Source organism: Alligator sinensis, unplaced genomic scaffold (assembly GCF_000455745.1).
Source record: "Alligator sinensis unplaced genomic scaffold, ASM45574v1 scaffold875_1, whole genome shotgun sequence".
In the NCBI taxonomy this organism is placed as follows: domain Eukaryota; kingdom Metazoa; phylum Chordata; order Crocodylia; family Alligatoridae; genus Alligator; species Alligator sinensis.
Window position 1 is genome coordinate 104377 of NW_005843460.1, and position 17458 is coordinate 121834.

General features: G+C 43.2%; 1 protein-coding gene across 1 annotated transcript in view; it reads left to right on the forward strand.

Moving 5' to 3' along the window:
* The first annotated feature begins 680 nt into the window (after window positions 1-680).
* LOC102370287 (cytochrome P450 2K6-like) overlaps window positions 681-17458 on the forward strand; it is a 19876-nt gene continuing 3098 nt past the window's right edge. Inside the window, exons 1-9 of the mRNA XM_014527368.2 lie at window positions 681-765; window positions 922-1153; window positions 3044-3206; window positions 4898-5047; window positions 7313-7473; window positions 10198-10371; window positions 13161-13302; window positions 16605-16789; window positions 17003-17144. Coding sequence (XP_014382854.1) covers window positions 965-1153; window positions 3044-3206; window positions 4898-5047; window positions 7313-7473; window positions 10198-10371; window positions 13161-13302; window positions 16605-16789; window positions 17003-17144 — 1306 coding nt within the window. The 5' untranslated portion in view covers window positions 681-765; window positions 922-964. The remainder of the gene's footprint in view (window positions 766-921; window positions 1154-3043; window positions 3207-4897; window positions 5048-7312; window positions 7474-10197; window positions 10372-13160; window positions 13303-16604; window positions 16790-17002; window positions 17145-17458) is intronic.

Consider the following 17458-nt stretch of genomic DNA (forward strand, 5'->3'; position numbering starts at 1 on the left):
CCTTCCCCCTACATTTAATCCATGTGGGAAATATGGCCCCATCTTCAGTGTTCAGGAGGAAACCAAGAAAATGGCAAGGCAGTTAGGATCCAAAGCAATGAAGGAAGCTCTTTTAACGCAGGCAGATTCATGGTTGAAAAGCCTTAATCCCACATTTGAAAAATTAGCAAGTGGATATAGTGAGTGTGCAATTTGTATGGCTCTCATTCTCAAAGAAGCCTAAGGGAAATAGGCACTTTACACCACAGAAAAGTTGGAAAGAGACACTCATTTGGTGCCTTGTGCATGTCGTCTTCTTGAAAACTGTTATAAGAAGCCCAGGTGAAGGTTATGTGATACCTTAGCATGGAGTGGTGGAGGCATTCAAATTTCCTTAAAGAAGCAGAGTGATTTTCTCCAAATTGGTTGTAGTTGGCCAAACTTTGATCCCACAAAGCCCCTGGAAATTCCATGGGAGAAGAATTATTGCAATGCTGAGTATTCCTAAAGCACATAGCACATTCCTCCTGTTGTGGACGAGTCTGGCATGCCAGCTTCAGGGTCTAGTTAGGAAAAATAACCAATTGTTTGCTGAATTTTTGGTATTTGACTCCTCTCATACAAACTGCTGACTGGGCAAGCCTCCTGCCAAGGCAGGGGGCTGACCATTCATCCAAGTGAAACATTTACAGACTTGTCCGCTGACTTATTATGCTGGTTGTTTGAAATGCAGAGCAGGAACACTGTATTACACAGTGGTGCCTGTTCCCTTCTGAATGTGGATTGGTCAGTGAGGGGGGAGTAGATTAAATGATTTTGCAGGCACAGGAGAGTTTGAATCATTTATTACATACAGTGTTTATGTAGTGGCTAGTGAGTTTCTGCATTCGGTTTTCCAGCAAAGGCCATTTACACACACACTCTCTCTCTCTCTCTTTTCAGTTTTGGATTTTAACCTCTCTAGCCATCTGTTTGTTAAAGAGAAATGGATTGGACTGATCCCATTGGGATATGCCTGGCATTGGTCATGACTCTTCTGTTTATCATGAAAATTGGGAGGTTCTGGAGCAGCAGCAGTAGCAGCAAGGACATCCCTCCAGGACCAAGGCCCTTACCCATCATTGGAAACCTGCACATTATAGACCTGAAGAGACCCTACCGGACTCTCCTTGAGGTAAGTCTTCTCTCTTCTCCCAAACTGTTTAGCTGCTAAGGTCAAGGGGATTTTGTACAGCTTTTGGGGATACCTGGGATATGGCTCCATCTGTAGGTTTAGGTACCCAACGTGACAGTGACTCTATTTCAAGTTCCTAATGACTCTCCTTCCTTGGCTTCTCCTGCCCTTGCTAGTGGTGGCACCATTTTTCCTGCAGCCACTGCTTCCCACTGTGGTCCTTTTATGAGTTGTCCTTACAATTTCTGCCAGCACATGGTATCTCTGCCTGTGTCTGGGAAACGTGCATGGTCCTGAGTCATTACTTCATTGTTACTCCTTGGCACACACTAGGTCACCAGCTGTGCTATTGCCAACTCCTGGCAGTTGAGCCCCTCTTAGCTTCTCCACACACTGACTTTCCTATAGCTGCTCCTACCTCATCTTTCCTGTCTTAACTTTTCCCTTTTCTTTTCTCCAAAGAATCATCATTCTCTTTATTCTTACATTTCTATAATGAGTCATATTGCTGATCATGCCTATAATTCAATTATATTACTGATCCTAAGCTAAGGATGCAACATTGCCCATTATGTGACCAAATCACTTTTAGTGCTATGCACCTTAATGAACTTATTCAAAGCATTCCTCCATACCTTTCATCTCTACCAGTTCATACCAATTGCATCCATCTCATGGGGTTCTTGTCACGACACACTGTTGCCTTGCACACAACTTGAGAACTGGACTTTCTAACTCCTTTTGCTCCAGGCGCTTCTTGTGACTTCCACGTTTTCCTTGTTCTTTCCCCCCAGCAAAAAATGGCATGCATTTTTTCTCTTTATTTTTTATTCTTACAGTCCTTACTTCCATCACTGTCAACACTACTCCAGAGCTGATTGAACATCTGATCCCCTTCATGAGCTTCTAGCAATTCTGAAAGCGATAGCTCATCATTTTAATATTTGCTAGCATCTAACATCCATGTCTGATTTTCAGGTGGTCTTCATTTAAATTCCATTTGTGTGAATCCAAGTTTGCATTGGCACTTGGCTCCACCCACAGTGATTTCAAAGTGCAAATTGTCCTTTGATCTCTAATTATCCAGCCAACTAAATAGAAATAACTTTAAGTGAGAATATTTAAAGGTGCTCACAAAAATGAATTCCATTCCCACAAACTGGTCCAAAGGAGGCAGAGTGGTAATGGATTGCCAGTTCTTTTGGTAGGTGTGTGAATTATTGTATTTTATCACATAGACCACACCTGGGTACAGGGTCAAAGCAGGGTCAAAGCTTAATCTTCAGCTGACTCACCCTCTCCTGCTTAACTAAAGGTGAAACCCTGGCTTCTGGTAAAGACTGGTGTCTATGGATGGATTTATGATTCTGAAAAGAGATGAAGAGTGTTTAGGGCTGTGAAATAGAAGGAGAGAGACCAGGAGCATCTGTCAGAAAGCAAAATTTCCCTAAGAAAAGTTGTCTTGATTAGTGGAACATCAAGATCATTAAAAAGAAGAGATGATCATTAATAGCTGTGGAGTGACTCACTGTTCTTCACTCCACAGCTGTTGATGATCATCTCTTCTTTTTAAGTCAAGTGACCCTCTCAACTTCCTGAATTTTAATACCACAGCTGCTGCACTGTGGAGCAGAAATCAAAGTAGGGTGCTTCTATCTCAGGCAGAAAATCAGCGTCCCTGCTTAATACAAGTGGCTGTGGCAGACGGGGGGGGGGAGGGGCTGATTTTGGGGGGAGATGGGGGTTAAATGCCAAAAAATATAGTTTTCCTTCTGCATTTCAACTTTTTCAAGCAAAGTGGACCTACTCCATCTCTGATACAGCTCCACTGACTCCAGTGGATGGATCTGGCCCGCTGCTTTAAATGCTTTTCTTTTCTTCCCAATTAAGCTGTCAAAAACTTATGGCCCAGTCGTCAACATTCATATGGGAATCAAGAAGATGGTGGTGCTCTCAGGTTACGAGACAGTGAAGGAAGCTCTGGTGAACCAGGCAGATGCATTTGCAGAGAGACCTAAAATCCCAGTATTTGAAGGTTCTTCCAAAGGAAAAGGTGACTTAGTTTTCTTCTTCATAGACCAAATTTAGTCGAGGAAGCAGGCCAAGTCTACTCAGGTGGTTGGAGACCTCTTAGGGAGTGTGGATGGCCCATCTTTACCTATCTTCTGAATAATGGCTGGAATCAGTGTGCTCCATGTCCCAGCACAAAGGTGCAATTGGATTGCTCTTGGGCTATGCTTTGCTTGTTTCTCTAAAACAAGGGTGCACAATCATTTCAGCTGGAGGGCTGCTTAACCAGTTTTGGTGAACTGTCCAGTCCTGCAAGGGTAGCCCTGCCCCTTGACAGGTGCCTCACCCCTTGGTCACCATCTTGAGACCAGAAAACTCACTCCCTAACCCCTGACCTTTGTTACCGGAGGTCCCTCCCTTTGCCCCAGAAGTAATCCTTTTGGGAGGGGTGGTTGCCATCTTGGAAATGAAAGAAAAAAAAGAATTGTATACTAAAAGTCAAATATCTACTATAATATATTTAAATTTTATTTAAAAAATATGTTTGTCCTGAAGTATGTGTGTTTGTATAGAGTATATAGAGGAGATTGCACAATAGCTCAAAATCAAGGTGTGTGCGGGGTTGGGGGGTGTGGGTGGGATGTGTGGGGTTGGGGAGTAGGGATGTGTGTGTGGTGGGATGTGGAAGGTGTGTGTGGGGTGTGGGTATGGTGGGGGGTGTGGGAGGGTGTGGGAGTACGTGTATGAGTGTGGTGGGGGTGCGGTGCATGGGAATGTGTGTGACGGTGTGAGTGTGTGTGAGGGCTGGGGTGTATGGGGGTGTATCTGAGGTGGTGGGGATGAGTGGGGGTCCCAGAGCCACATATGGCAGCAGCGTGTGGGGCCAGCTGGGCCCAGCCTCATAGGCCCCATAGCGTGTAGCTCCCAGCTCAAGTCCCTGGCCCCATGTGGTGGCAGCATGTGGGGCCAGCCCTGACAAGCCCCATAGAGCACAGCTCCCATGCTCCCAATGGAGTCCCCAGTCCCATGTGGCAGCAGCATGCAGCCCCACTTGGCCCCATAGCATGTGGCTCATGCGTTCCCACAGGAGTCCCTAACCCACACATAGCAGCACCTATGTGTGGGGCCAGCCCTGCCAGACCCAATACTGAATGACTCCCTGCACTCCCAGTCCCGCTTCTCCCACTAGGAATCCCTGGTCTAGTGGGGCCGTTACCTAGTGGGGCTGAGAAACAGCAACAGGGTCTCCAGGCAGATGCTTCTTGTCTCTAGCACCCCTCCCTTGGGGCTGGGGGTGGGTCAAGCCAGGCTGGGGTGTGGATTTATTGCTCAGGAAGCAGTTGGAGATGCTGCTGCAGGGGCACTGGCACAGGCGCCTCCTGTACAGAGGTGCCAGCTTTCAGAGGGGCAGCCGAAGGCCAGGGCCAGTGCTAATTGTTTTTTGGCTTTGGGAGAGGCCCTGTGGGCGAGATGGCCTTGTGAGCTAAATCTGTCCCGCAGGCTGTATTTTGCCCACCCCTGCTCTACAACGTGCTCTTCCTGAGGGTTTGTTTCCTTCATTGAAACAAAAACAGACTTGCAAACCTTTAAGTGTTTTGTGGATTGGGGGTGTTGCTTTACCATCTAGCCCTAAACTAAACAAATACTGTGGATGGAAGAGTGATGTCTTTTGTATTTCTAAGAAAGCATTGCTTTGGATTACTCTTCTGACTTGAAATCTTCTCTTCACTTCAGGTATTATTTTTTCACATGGCCAAAACTGGAAGGTGATGCGAAGATTTGCCCTCTCAACCTTACGGGACTTAGGAATGGGCAAGAGAGCCACTGAGGATTACATTGTTGAAGAGTGTGGATATCTGATAGAAAAGTTTGAATCTCAGAAAGGTGGGTTGGAGCTTAGCTTCAGAAAACCTGTAAAATTTTGGCTTGTGCTGGTTAAGAGCTGCTTTTGTTTCATCCAACTTCCCCCTTTTAGTAAATGCCACTAATCTCGCTGAGATTTTTTTGCAACTGTTAGAAGAAATGAAAGCTATTTTATGAAAAAGAGAGTTTTACAGCACATGGATGCCACATTTTTCTCTTGGGGGCAGCCAACCATGGAACCTTGAAAGCCCCAAAACACTGCCCCTGCTCCTCCCCAGTTTTAGGGACTTAAACATAAGACCCTGTACTCTTCTAACCATGATCAATAAACTCAAAACCCTGGGCCAGAGTGTGACACTAGTAGAAAAGATATGTCCCTTTTGGGTGCAGCTCTTTCATTAGTGATAAACCTTGATCAGTTCAGGGCCATCAGGAATTGAAGTGGGAAGGAAATTTAGGAGCAGAAGACAATATAATAAACACTTTTTGCTCTGTATTTTATCACAAACCTCCAAAGTCCCCTGGCTGCAAGATCTCTTCAAATGGGGAATATATTTTAGATTTACAGGTTTCCTTAGCATAATGCAGTATTAGTTCTTACTATTTCTGTGCATTGCAGTAAGCAGTTGCTATCTGATCAGAGATGGCTCTGCAGATGTGATGGCTTGGAGCACCCCTCAATGTCCAGTTTCTGGGTTCTGTTTGATTGTATGATCTCCGTATGTGTATGCCTTTATGGCTGGCTTTTGCTGAGCACTTTCCCCATTCTTCATAGTTTAAGTATAGGGATACTGATGCCTAAATGACCTGCTCTGAATGGGACAGACATTAAGGATCATTCAGAAAGAACCAAGTGTTTCCCTAGCAAAATAACAGGATGAATGTAACAGAGGGAAAAACACTTTTTTCAAGTCTAGCCTCCAGCTGGAGGTAACAAATAAACTGACCATCTGTTGAGAGGCCTTGTCTTACCTGGGGCCAGACTGAGACTGACCTGGAAAGTCACATAGCAGAGTGGACTGGAAGTGATAAAAGGTCCAGTCGTAGTCTGAGCAACTGTCTTGTAGCTCAGAATTCAAAGAGAAGACAGAGGTGGAGACATGACGTCCAGGACCTTAAAAGGACACTGTTGAAATCCCAGGGCACCTACACACATGCAGCAAGGCTGCTGTGATGTCCAGCACGTTTGACCAGACTCAATTAATTGAGTCTGCTGGAGCACGTAAATTGATAGACTCTGGCAGCCTCATGCATTATGTGTATCCATGGTGCGGCACACCTCAGTGTTGAGAAAATGGTGAAGGCACACTTTGAACTAACACACATTTGATGTGCTTTAGTTCAAAGTGCAATGCAGCCATTTTCTCAGTGCGGAGGCGTGCTACGCTGCTGATACATGTGATGCGTGGGTGCTTTTAATTAGCATGGCTTGCTAATTAAAAGTGCCCTGGGATGAATCAGGAGCAGGTGTAAAAATGCCCCCAAAGACTGTTCAAGGCTGATAAGGAATTGGGGCAGGGTATGGCATGCAGGGTTCTTCTTATTTTTTTTTCTTATTTTCTCTCTTGTGCTGTCTAAAAAAAGCAATTGGTTTGGAATTCCTTCTGTTCATACTGTCACACTGGTTGCAATGGTCACATACCACTGATCAAAGGCCAATGGTTATGTACCCCTGACTGGTTAATAAACTGTAAAACAGTGTAACCCCTTGATAGCAGAGCTTTGGAGAAGGTATGCTTCAACTCCTGGAGATGCTTGGGGTTCCAGCTTCCAAGGCCAGTGAACTATAAGAGCAAAAGATACACACACATGCTTCTTCTGTCCTCAGCTTAAGCCTGGCAGTCATGGATTTTGACCAATTCCAATGTTGGGCGTCTAAAATCCCTTATGTCCACAAGACATGTATGTATGTGCTAGGCTACGGCAACAACCACACTTGCTTAGTTTGCCTGACTGCAAAGCTGAGCGTAGAATTCCTCTGGGAATATAAGTGCCAAAAACGCTCTGTAGAAAAACATAGGCACTTAGATGACCTGGAAAGAGTAGAATGTCACTGTTAATCTCTCTTGATCCCTGTTTTCCTTGTATATATGTCTCATCTGTTTTGATTGCAAGCTCTGTGGAGCCGGGGTATCTCTTATTATGAGTGTGCACAGTGCCAAGCACAATAGTGTCCTGATCTTACCTGGGAGCATTATGTGCTACAGTCATACGAGGAAGAATAATAATAACCACCTATTAACCATCCCATTTCCATAATCTCTTCTTTGATTTGAACATTTTTAGGAAAGCCCTTTGACCCCATTATGATAATGAATGGAGCAGTGGGTAATATCATCGTATCCCTAGTACTTGGAGAGAGATTTGGCTATGAAGATCCCCAATTCGTTAAACTCCTACATTTGATCAATGAAAATGTGCGGGTTTGTGGAAGTCCGTCAGTTATGGTAAATTTGAATATTTTAAAATCACTGTTCAAATGAATGCATCCTGTTGTATGGCCGCTGCAGAACGTTAATCTTTCCTATTAATCAGAAACAGTCCAACAAACTGGAGGATAATACACGGGTCCAGCTCAGAACTTCTTGCTTTCCAAAACTGAGTGCTGCAGTTCCTGTCGTGTAGCAGACTGTATCTCCCGAATTGTTCCACGGCCCCTGCATCAAATCACGTAGTCATAGCCAGAGTGGCAGTAATGACAAGCACATGAACACCAACAACAGTGTGTGTGTGTGTGTATATATATATTTAGTATAACATACACTATCTATCATTATCATCAGTATTATTATCATGAATACTAATGATGATAATGTTCAGGTCTCTCCAGAAAGGCTCAGGACAGTGCACAATACCTGAAAGTAGCTCAAAGGATAAGAAACAACATGAGACTCCCCAGTTAAGGCCTTAAACTTTAAACTGCACCCCATCCCCCCTCACTCTCACTTCTCTGACAATTTAACCTCAGAGTGCAAACCCTCTAGTGCACTGCAATGGAGCTTCCCAATCCCCATCTTGTATACAAAACATCTTCCTACTCCCCTGCTAATAGAAAGACTTTAATCTGCAGTAGTTAGATACTTATGCTTATTGCAAAAAACCCCCAGGTTAGTTAGCTGTTATTACTGATGACATTAAACTCAAAAAGTTGTAATGCTTTTTTATAACTATTAGGCTAAGTACAGACAGTCAAAGAGCCCACAGCTGAATCGATTCAGTCTTTGCAGGTTAGTTTAAACTGCAGAGATTAAATTGAGAAACAACTGGACAGACATTTACTTTTGAATCAGGGTATGCAGTCACGTGCCTGCAGTAGCTCAAGTCAGAAGCTGGCGGGGGGGCTAGAGCACAGCCAGTGTTGCCAAGTTCACTTATAATAAGTGGAATTGGGCTTGTTTTTAAAGGCAGTGCTGCTTTTTTTTCTTGTGAGACTTGGCAACAAAGAGCACAGCTCTCTGGCACATAGCCAGCATGGGCTGTGCATTTGTTTCCTTTTCCTGCTGCCCCCAAGGTATCTGGGATTTGCTGTCCAGACTTACAGCAGCAGGACTCTGCAGGGTTGCTCATCACTTCCTCTTCCTGATTCCAGGTGCCTGTGGGATTTGTAGTCTACAGTTGCAGCCAGCACTAAGCTTCAGTAAGTTTAGCAGGCAAGCCAGCTCTATACTCAGGGGAAGGAGGGTTTAGCTGGGAGAAGGGGAGTTTAAGCCCTCTTCCTGGCTCCAGACCCAAGCTGGGGTTTGCCTGTGGGGAAAGGGGGGCAGTCCTTGCCTCCCTCTCCCGCCAACCCTTCTTTGCTGGAGCAGACAGCATAGCACAGCCCAGGGCTGGAAAGCATGCTGGGATGCAGGGGGACTGTGATTTAACTTGGACCAGAAAGGGGTCTGGGACAGAAGTTTCACAAACTGGTTTGACCCAGATCTGTTAAGTTTGATGCTACATTCAACCAGGTTTCTCTTAAACAATTGTCCACCATTTTGGAACTGGTTTATGTGCACAGAACTTCTGTTCTGTTACAGGTTTAAATCAGTTTCTGATGACTTAAACCAGTTTATGTGTAACTTCTGTCCTTAGCCTTGCTGGTGTTAGGTGGGTATAAATGTGAATGATATTCTAAACTGAACAATTCTTTTTTTCATTTTGCTGTTTGTATTTGGAGATGCTTGCAGTCACAGCAGATGGTCAGGGGAGAAGCTTTTCTATGCTGCTGGGTCTGGTTCTTCCCTTAGCAGAGAGTAACTTATTCAACCTCTTGTGGCTTAATGTGGGGGGGGGGGAGCGGAAGAAGGCTGGATGCATTCAGGAGAGGGGAGCCAAGTGGGTGGGTGTCTGCTTCTAAGTGAAGTGTGTGTCCTGATTCCTGCAGGACTGAGGAGCACAGAGCTCTCATGCCTGTGCTTGCTAACAGGTAACACTATAATGCAATAAAAAATGGTAGATCATTACTTACACAAGGCCATTCTTGATTTCATGGAATTTTTGACAGTTTTGACTGCAGTTAAATAATATGTGGCCAGTTGACTAGTCAGTTGATGTTATTTGGTCAATTAATCATAGCCATATGGCTCTCTCCCAGTTGCTGTACCTTTTCAACAGCATTCACAGTTCTAAGGCATATTGGTCTCACTGAGCTTCAAGGAGAATTCCTGCAGCTGCTCCTCATAAAGCATGCTGGAAAGTGAATTGAGATAAAGGATTTTGATTTAAACTTGACACTTTAAGATTTGGCTAGCTCAAGTCAGCACATGGAGGGAGTGGCCCTGTCCACACAGCTTCTGTGCCAAGCCAGGGTGGGGCATTGAGATGCATGTCCAAACGACTTGCTCTTACTCAGCAGACCTCAAATCCTGGAACTGGGGGGATATAGCTGTTTCAGCACCACTCTGAATATATGTTTCTGATCACTCTCAGGCTCCCTGTTCTTGTGTGTGGATTAGCAAGCATCTAGGGCCACTCTAGGAAGGCTTAGATAATGAGGAGTGAGGGCTTGGCTGATGATTACACCCCAAGCTGTCAACATGTGAGCTTACCGTGCCTCAGTTAGCTGGTCAGCAAATGAGGCATAAAAACATTCACTTCCTTTGGTGGAGTGCTTTGGCCTGTAAAAGTTTCCTGCTCATGAAGTATTCTCAGCACTTATTTTTGTTTTCTCTAACTTCCTTTATTTTTAGATTTATAATCTATTCCCAGCCCTTGGATTTCTCCTGAAGGGCCACAAGGTTGTTCTTCGAAACAGCGATGAACTACATGCGTTTTCACAGGTTACGTTTATAGAACATCTCAGAAAACTGGACAGAAATGACCAGCGCAGTCTTATTGATGCTTTCCTCATAAGACAGCAGGAGGTAATGTCGTTGCAGTTTCTTCTGACTTGCGTGTTTTCTTTTCAGACCTGATCATAAAAGTTTAGGCAAAGCATGTACCTATCAAAGTAGCCAAACTTCACAAGTAGCTTGCTGCTGTTAGCCCTTTTTTAACCAAGGAGGGAATGTCTACATGTGCAATGAATTTGAAGTAGGTTTACTGCACACTAAAAATATTGCACAGTAAGTTTACTCGGGAGCACATTTAAAGGGCTGCTCCAACATGTAAGACATGGGAAGTCCCATTGACACTGAGCTATTTTTTAGCTGCTCATTGACATGGAGCAGGTCTTGAGAGCTGCTCTATTTAAAGCGCCGCCCCTCTACTGGGCATGTGTATAAGTGTCAATTGGATGACACTGATGGCAAGAACCATTAAAAAACAGCTCAGTGTCAATGGGACTTTCCATGTCTTATATGTTTTTTATTGTATCAAGGTTTAAGAGTTCAGCCTCTTGCAGGACTCAGGGCCTTGTTACCCATTGGACTTTGAGCTGAGAGCTGATCTAATTAAAACACCCACAGTGTCCTGTGCATTCAGCATCTCACATTTCAAAATGGTGGTGGCAGCACTTTAACTAAAGCTTGTTTGATGAGCTCTAGTTAAAGTGCCCCCACCACCATTTTGAAAGGCGGGGACCCTGAATACACGAGATGCTGCAGCACCCTGGAACATTCTGATTAGAACTCGATTAATTGAGTCTGCTCTGATGTGTTTTAATTGGAACGCATTGGAGCATGTGTAAAAATGCCCAGTAATCTAGTGCTTCAATCTAAGCCCTTACATATATGCATGACTGGATGGGGTCAAGAGCTCAGACCTTTGTAGACTAAACCTGGGCGCAGAAAAAATTTGTGCATTTCTCAGGGCATCTGATCAAAGCCTTCTTGGATTAAAGTATTTTTTCACACTTTTTATTATATAGACCAGGGGTGACCAACCTGTTCCACAAGTGCCACTAGGAGTACAGGAAGCTGATGTGGCTGGCACATGATCCCTGCATGCCAAGTTAAAGGGGGGTGGAGGTGCTAGCAGTGGGAGTCAAGGGAGCACTCAGGGACAGTAAGGGAATCAAAGCAACGCTCAAGGGAGGGCAGAAATCAGAATGGTGCTTGGGGAAAGGGAAGTCAGGTAGGAGAAGGTGGTCAGTGTGGCAAATAGGGAGGGGACAGAAGTCAGGGGTAACTGCTGGCTTGAGGGTTTGGCTCCAAAGAAGCTGTGGGGTAGGTATTGCCAAATTCATTGTTGCCACGTTCTGGTGGCAATGGGATTTGCCGACACTGGGTGATGATTATTACACATTCACAAAGATTCATAGAAGTTTAGGGCTGGAAGGAACTTCGGGAGATTATCAGGTCCAGCCCACCTGCTCTGGGCAGGGAAGACTGCCGGGGTCAAATAACCCCAGCAAGGCGTGTGTTCAGTTTCCTTTTGAAGATCTCCAGGGTAGGTGCCTGCACCACCCCCGCTGGGAGGCTATTCCAGAATCTGGTCACTCGAACTGTGAAGTTTTTCCTTATATCCAGTCTGAAACCTTCTTCTGGGAGTTTATAACCATTGCTCCTGGTTTTCCCCTGGGGTGCTTTGGTGAATAGTTGTTTGCCTAGCCCCTGATGTTCTCCCCTGATATATTTGTAAACTGCTACCAAATTCCCCCAAAGTCTTTTCTTTTCCAGGCTGAACAGTCCCATGTGTGTCAGCCTTTCTTTGCATGGCTTGCTCTTCAGGCCTTTAATCATATGCTCTTTTCTAGACTCTCTCAAGCATCTCCACATCCTTCTTGAAGTGCAGTGCCCAGAACTGGATGCAGTACTTCAGCTGCAGCCTCACCAATGCTGAGTAGAGCGGGAGAATAACTTCCTTAATTTTACTTGAGATGCAAGCTTGTTAAGTTACAGCTTCCCAGTCATGGCTGGTGAGAGAGATTTTGGGTGTCACTACTTCCTGCTGGTGGGGGAGCATCCCACCTCCCCTTTTGGAAACAGGAAATGGAGAAATTCTGTATTTGAATTCTAAGCTCAGTTCATAAGTGTTGAAATAAATTTCTTGGAATGCAAAACTCTAGAGCTCTTGGTTCAGAGATGATACCTTATACTAGATCGACTAAGAAATTGCAAAAAAAAATTATCTTTTTCTGCAAGGTTTTGGGCGCACACACATTTCTTTAGGCTGGACAAATCCAAGATAGTAATAATCCTCTTACTTAGAAAATAAACTTAATTTTGCACAGGGGAACTTTGAGGCTGGAAGTGTATTCCCTTGGGTCTGAGACAGTCTTTTGTGTGAGTTGGTCTTTGATGTGCAGATAAGGCTGTTCTCATCCCTGGTGGTGTCAGGAAGGCAGGGAGGCTCAACAAATCTTTCCTTCTTGTTCAGCAATGAAGCGTATATTTCCAAAATAATAATAATATAATAATAAAATATTCATACATTATTAGTATATATTATTAATAATGCATAATGCCAATATTATTATTATTAATAATATATAATATATTATTAATGCTAATATGATAATAACATATTTCCAAAATAATAATGAGCTCTAGAAATAAATTTCTAGAGTTCATGCTTCTGATTTATTTACACACAGGTAAATTGCAATTATTATTACACTATTATTTTAATTTCTATTAAGATGGAAAATTCTCATAATTTGTGGGTGCCCCCCAGGGTTGGGGACTCAGTACAACTGTACTCCCATTCTCTCTCTCTCCCTCATGGGCTCTGTTTCTAATGGAGACGTTTGAGTCTTATTTTTTCCCTCCAGGAAGAAAATGACACAAATAGTTATTTCCAAGATGGCAATCTGAAAGCCCTCATAACCAACTTGTTTACTGCTGGCTTGGAGACCACTTCCACCACGCTGAGCTGGGGCTTTCTGCTAATGATGAAGTACCCTGAAATTCAGCGTAAGTGCTTTTAGGAGAACAACAGTGGTGCTCAGCACACTGCATATTGAACTGGAAAACCCCAAAACCAAGGTGCTAGTAGCTTGAGGTAAGATAACGAGGCCCCTCAGTAGAGAGCCATTAACAACTCCATGTCCTCTGTGGCTCATCTTGTGAATGAGTTAGGGTTTTTATTTCCCTGCAGCCAGATTTGGATCTCAGTGGGTGTGTCTACATGAGACACTAAATGCACAGTAGATTAATTCTACTGCGCATTAGCGCATCACGGCAAAAGCTGTGGTTCTGCACATTTAGTTAATATCTGTTATTACAGGTACTAAACTTAATCAACAGGAACCATGGCACATTAATACACATGTAGACATGCCCAGTTACACCTATGTAAATATGGAGCTGTTGGGTTCTGGTTAATGGAAGTGCTTTCCTCTTGCAACTTTATAGAATTCAGTCTACTGACATCAGCACAGCTCTCCTGGGTTCAGGGCTGTTACCCCTTACTTGCTGAAGGAAAGGGTTAATGATGCACTGGATGATCCAGACTTTGGCTCTATAACAGAACAAGTATTGCTGTTGTTATAAGAACATATAAGATAACAAAAGAACTGCAATTTATTGGGTGAGATGATAGGTCCATCTTACCCAGTATCCTGTATTACAGTGGCAGAGAGTGGATACTAAAAGGGAGAGTGAACTGTGTATGACCGCAGTTTCTTTTAGGGCTGTGTGAAGCTTTGGTCCCTAATTCAATACAACGGAGATTTGTCCTGATTCGGTGGCTGAACGTCTAAATCCAAATCGAATCAGAAGGCCCTTTAATTTCTCTGAATCAAATCAGAACCCTCCAAATCAATATGGAGAGATTCAGAAGGATTTGGAGTTTTGGACATACACATAGCTTTAAATGTTTTTCCTACATACCTCTAGGTAGCAGATGGTTCATGAACACCGTGATGCTGGGACACATGGAGTGTCCCACAGAAGTGTGGGGGGCTCCCCAGTGCACTTGGCAGCAAACCCAGAAGTGAACCAGAAGCACTTCTGGTCCACTTCCGGGTCCACCAGGCAATGTGCTGGGGGGCTCCCTGGCACTGCCTGGCTCAGTGACTGGTGGCTTCTAGGTCTGGGGTACCTATGTCCTCCCACAGCCAACTGCCGAGCCAGAGGGGTGTGGGGGTTCCCCCAGCGTGCTCCCCTGCAGACTTGGAAGTGGACTGGAAGTACTCTGTGGCTGATCACCAAGCATGTGGATACCCCCGCCACCCCCCGCACTCCTGTGGGAAGCTCCATCTGCCCCAGCATTGCAGTGTTCACCAGCCATGCTGGTACCTCCAGGTATGTAGAAAAAATGTGTCTATGTCCGAATCGCTGATTCCCAGAATCAGCATCGAATCTTCAGATTCAGATTTGGTCAAATCGAATCAGAGACAGTGATCTGAATCAACGAATCAAATCACTGTCCCTGATCTGGGCTGAATATGAATCAATAAGGGCCCACTTTGCACACCCCTAGTTTCTTTCTCTATTTCTCTCATGTGCAGCCTCCAGCATTTAATCTAGGAAGTTCTAACACTGTATCCCTAACTATCATGCTCAGTAGCTACTGATTCCCCTTTTCTCCAAGAATTTGTCCAATCCCTTTTTGAACTGGCTAAACTGTTGCTGTTGCCATTGCTGCCTTATATTTTCAGCCATTTTTCAATTTCCTCTGCTGTCACATTTCTCTTTAGCTCTTACAAATAAAGAAATATTTGTTTCCATTTTTCAAACACTGTTTCCAAATTTCATATGATACCTCTCTTGTGATTTCACTCAGGGAACTTCCTGCTTAAAGGCTGCTTCAGAGAATCAGTATATAACCCTCAAACAGGAACAGGCTGACATGGGTGAAACCGAGAGGAGGCCAACACAGGAACCTGCCCCACAAATGAAGACAAACATGTTGGAAAAATAATCCCTCAGTCACAGGTCACATGACTCCAAGAGTCTTTTTTCTAAATAAGTACGGTCATGTGATCCAGTGTGCTGATCATGGGATGCAAAATCAGGAACTCCTAAGCTCTAAATTTGACCTGATTTTGACCACACCTTCTTGTTCATGGTAGGAGGGTGCAGAGGTTTGACTAGTTACCATTTATTAATTGAGGAGGTTTGAAGTAGATTGATGTGACAGAAGATCCATTTCATAATGAATCGCAAGAATTCAATATGAGTCTTTACCCAGTCAGAACAAAAATCAACTGTTAAAAATTCTCCCCAAAATAGTAATTACTATATGTTACTGTATAACGCTATAGCATATTACTATACATTAATATTACCATTACTATATATATTAATAATATAGAATAACATATTAATGATATATTTATATATATTTTATATAACTAATAATATAGATGTTATATATAACTAATAATATATATAAGTTATATATACTATTTAATAATATACTATAGCATTATAGTATATAAATGAAATGTGGAATTAAAATCAAAATTAAAACAGAAATTGCTTTTAGAGAGAAATGAAATGCTTTATCATCCTTTCTCTCTCTCTCTCTCTCTCTCTCTCTCTATATATATATATAGAAAGATGATGATCAAAACATTTAATCTCTCTAAAAGCAATTTCAGTTTTAATTTTGACTTTAATTCTGTATTACATTACCATATATAAAATAAATGTGAAAAAGTCAAATAATTATTAATCAAAATGGGATATTTTTGCTCCAAAATGATTAATGAAATAGATTTTTTCCAAAACAATGTGAGCTACTCATTTCAATTTAATTGAAAAATTCCTTACAATTTAGCCTTTTTGCTATATAAGAACACAAAGGACAGTCATTTCAACATAAAAAATACAATTTTTTTTCCTGAAAAGGCTGACATTTGATGTTCATTAGAATTGGTTTCTAGTTTTCTTCTAAAGTAATATTTTAGCAAACTCAAAAGGAATTTGTGAACCGTTCTGATTTTGACAGAACTTTATAATATAGCATACCAAGAGGACATCAGAGTCCCTCTCTTCAGCTTGTGTTAAATGGCTGTATATTATTATTTGGCAATTTAATGAAGTGAGTGGGTTATCTATGTGTCTTCAGAAGCTCTCCATTCAATTGTGATAGTCCTGAGCAGATACAATAAGGTCAGTACCCCATTATTTTTGGAAGCAGAGAAATTTCTGAGAGTTGTCTGTATGGTTGCAATGTGATTTCATGTATTCCATAGCAGAAACATACAGCATTTCTTTGGGATCAGTGAATTCTGGTCTCCTCCTTTAATATTTACAAATGTTTGCAGAAAAAGTCCAGGAGGAGATCGAGAGAGTCCTAGGATCAAACCCTCCACGTATAGAACATCGAAGTAAGATGCCCTACGCAGATGCAGTTGTTCATGAAATTCAGAGGTTTGCTAACATCCTGCCAATGGACTTGCCTCATGAGACTACAATGGATGTAACTTTAAAGGGCTACTTTATCCCAAAGGTGAGCTGCCAGCAGCACTGCTTTGCTTCTCTTTTCTTAGCTGTAAACCCTCTGGAGTCCTGGCTCAGTTAGTTCTTGTTAAATCAGACTGGATCAGATGTCCTATGGCAGTACTGACAGGATTTATTGCTGTACTTTTTAACTCCTATTACTATAGGAGTGATCAAATGACCATATTCCTCTATGGGATAACTCCACAAATTTGATTTCCAGGGAACTTACATCATCCCCCTGCTGACCTCTGTGTTGCAAGACAAATCTCAGTGGGAGAAGCCAGGTGCTTTCTATCCTGAGCATTTTCTTGATGCTGAAGGAAAGTTTGTGAAGAAGGAGGCCTTCATGCCTTTTTCAGCAGGTACCGTCTGTTTTCTATTTATTGCTGGGAGGGAAAGATGAATAAGAGTCAGGAAATTATAACCTCATCCAGTGGCTCTGGCTATGTCAAAGCCTAATATTTCCCTAGCTGTCCCTTGCTTGGGACAGGTCCATGTTGGATTCAGTATTCCTCCATTAATGTAAGGGGGTGTGGTGATGAAGGAGTTAATACGTCTTGTTATAACTAGAGAGGTATGTGTATGTGCAACTTACTCTGCACTCCTGCCATAGGCTGCCCTTCTGTTGACCTCACTCTGCACTCCTGCCATAGGCTGCCCCTCTGGTGACCCCAAC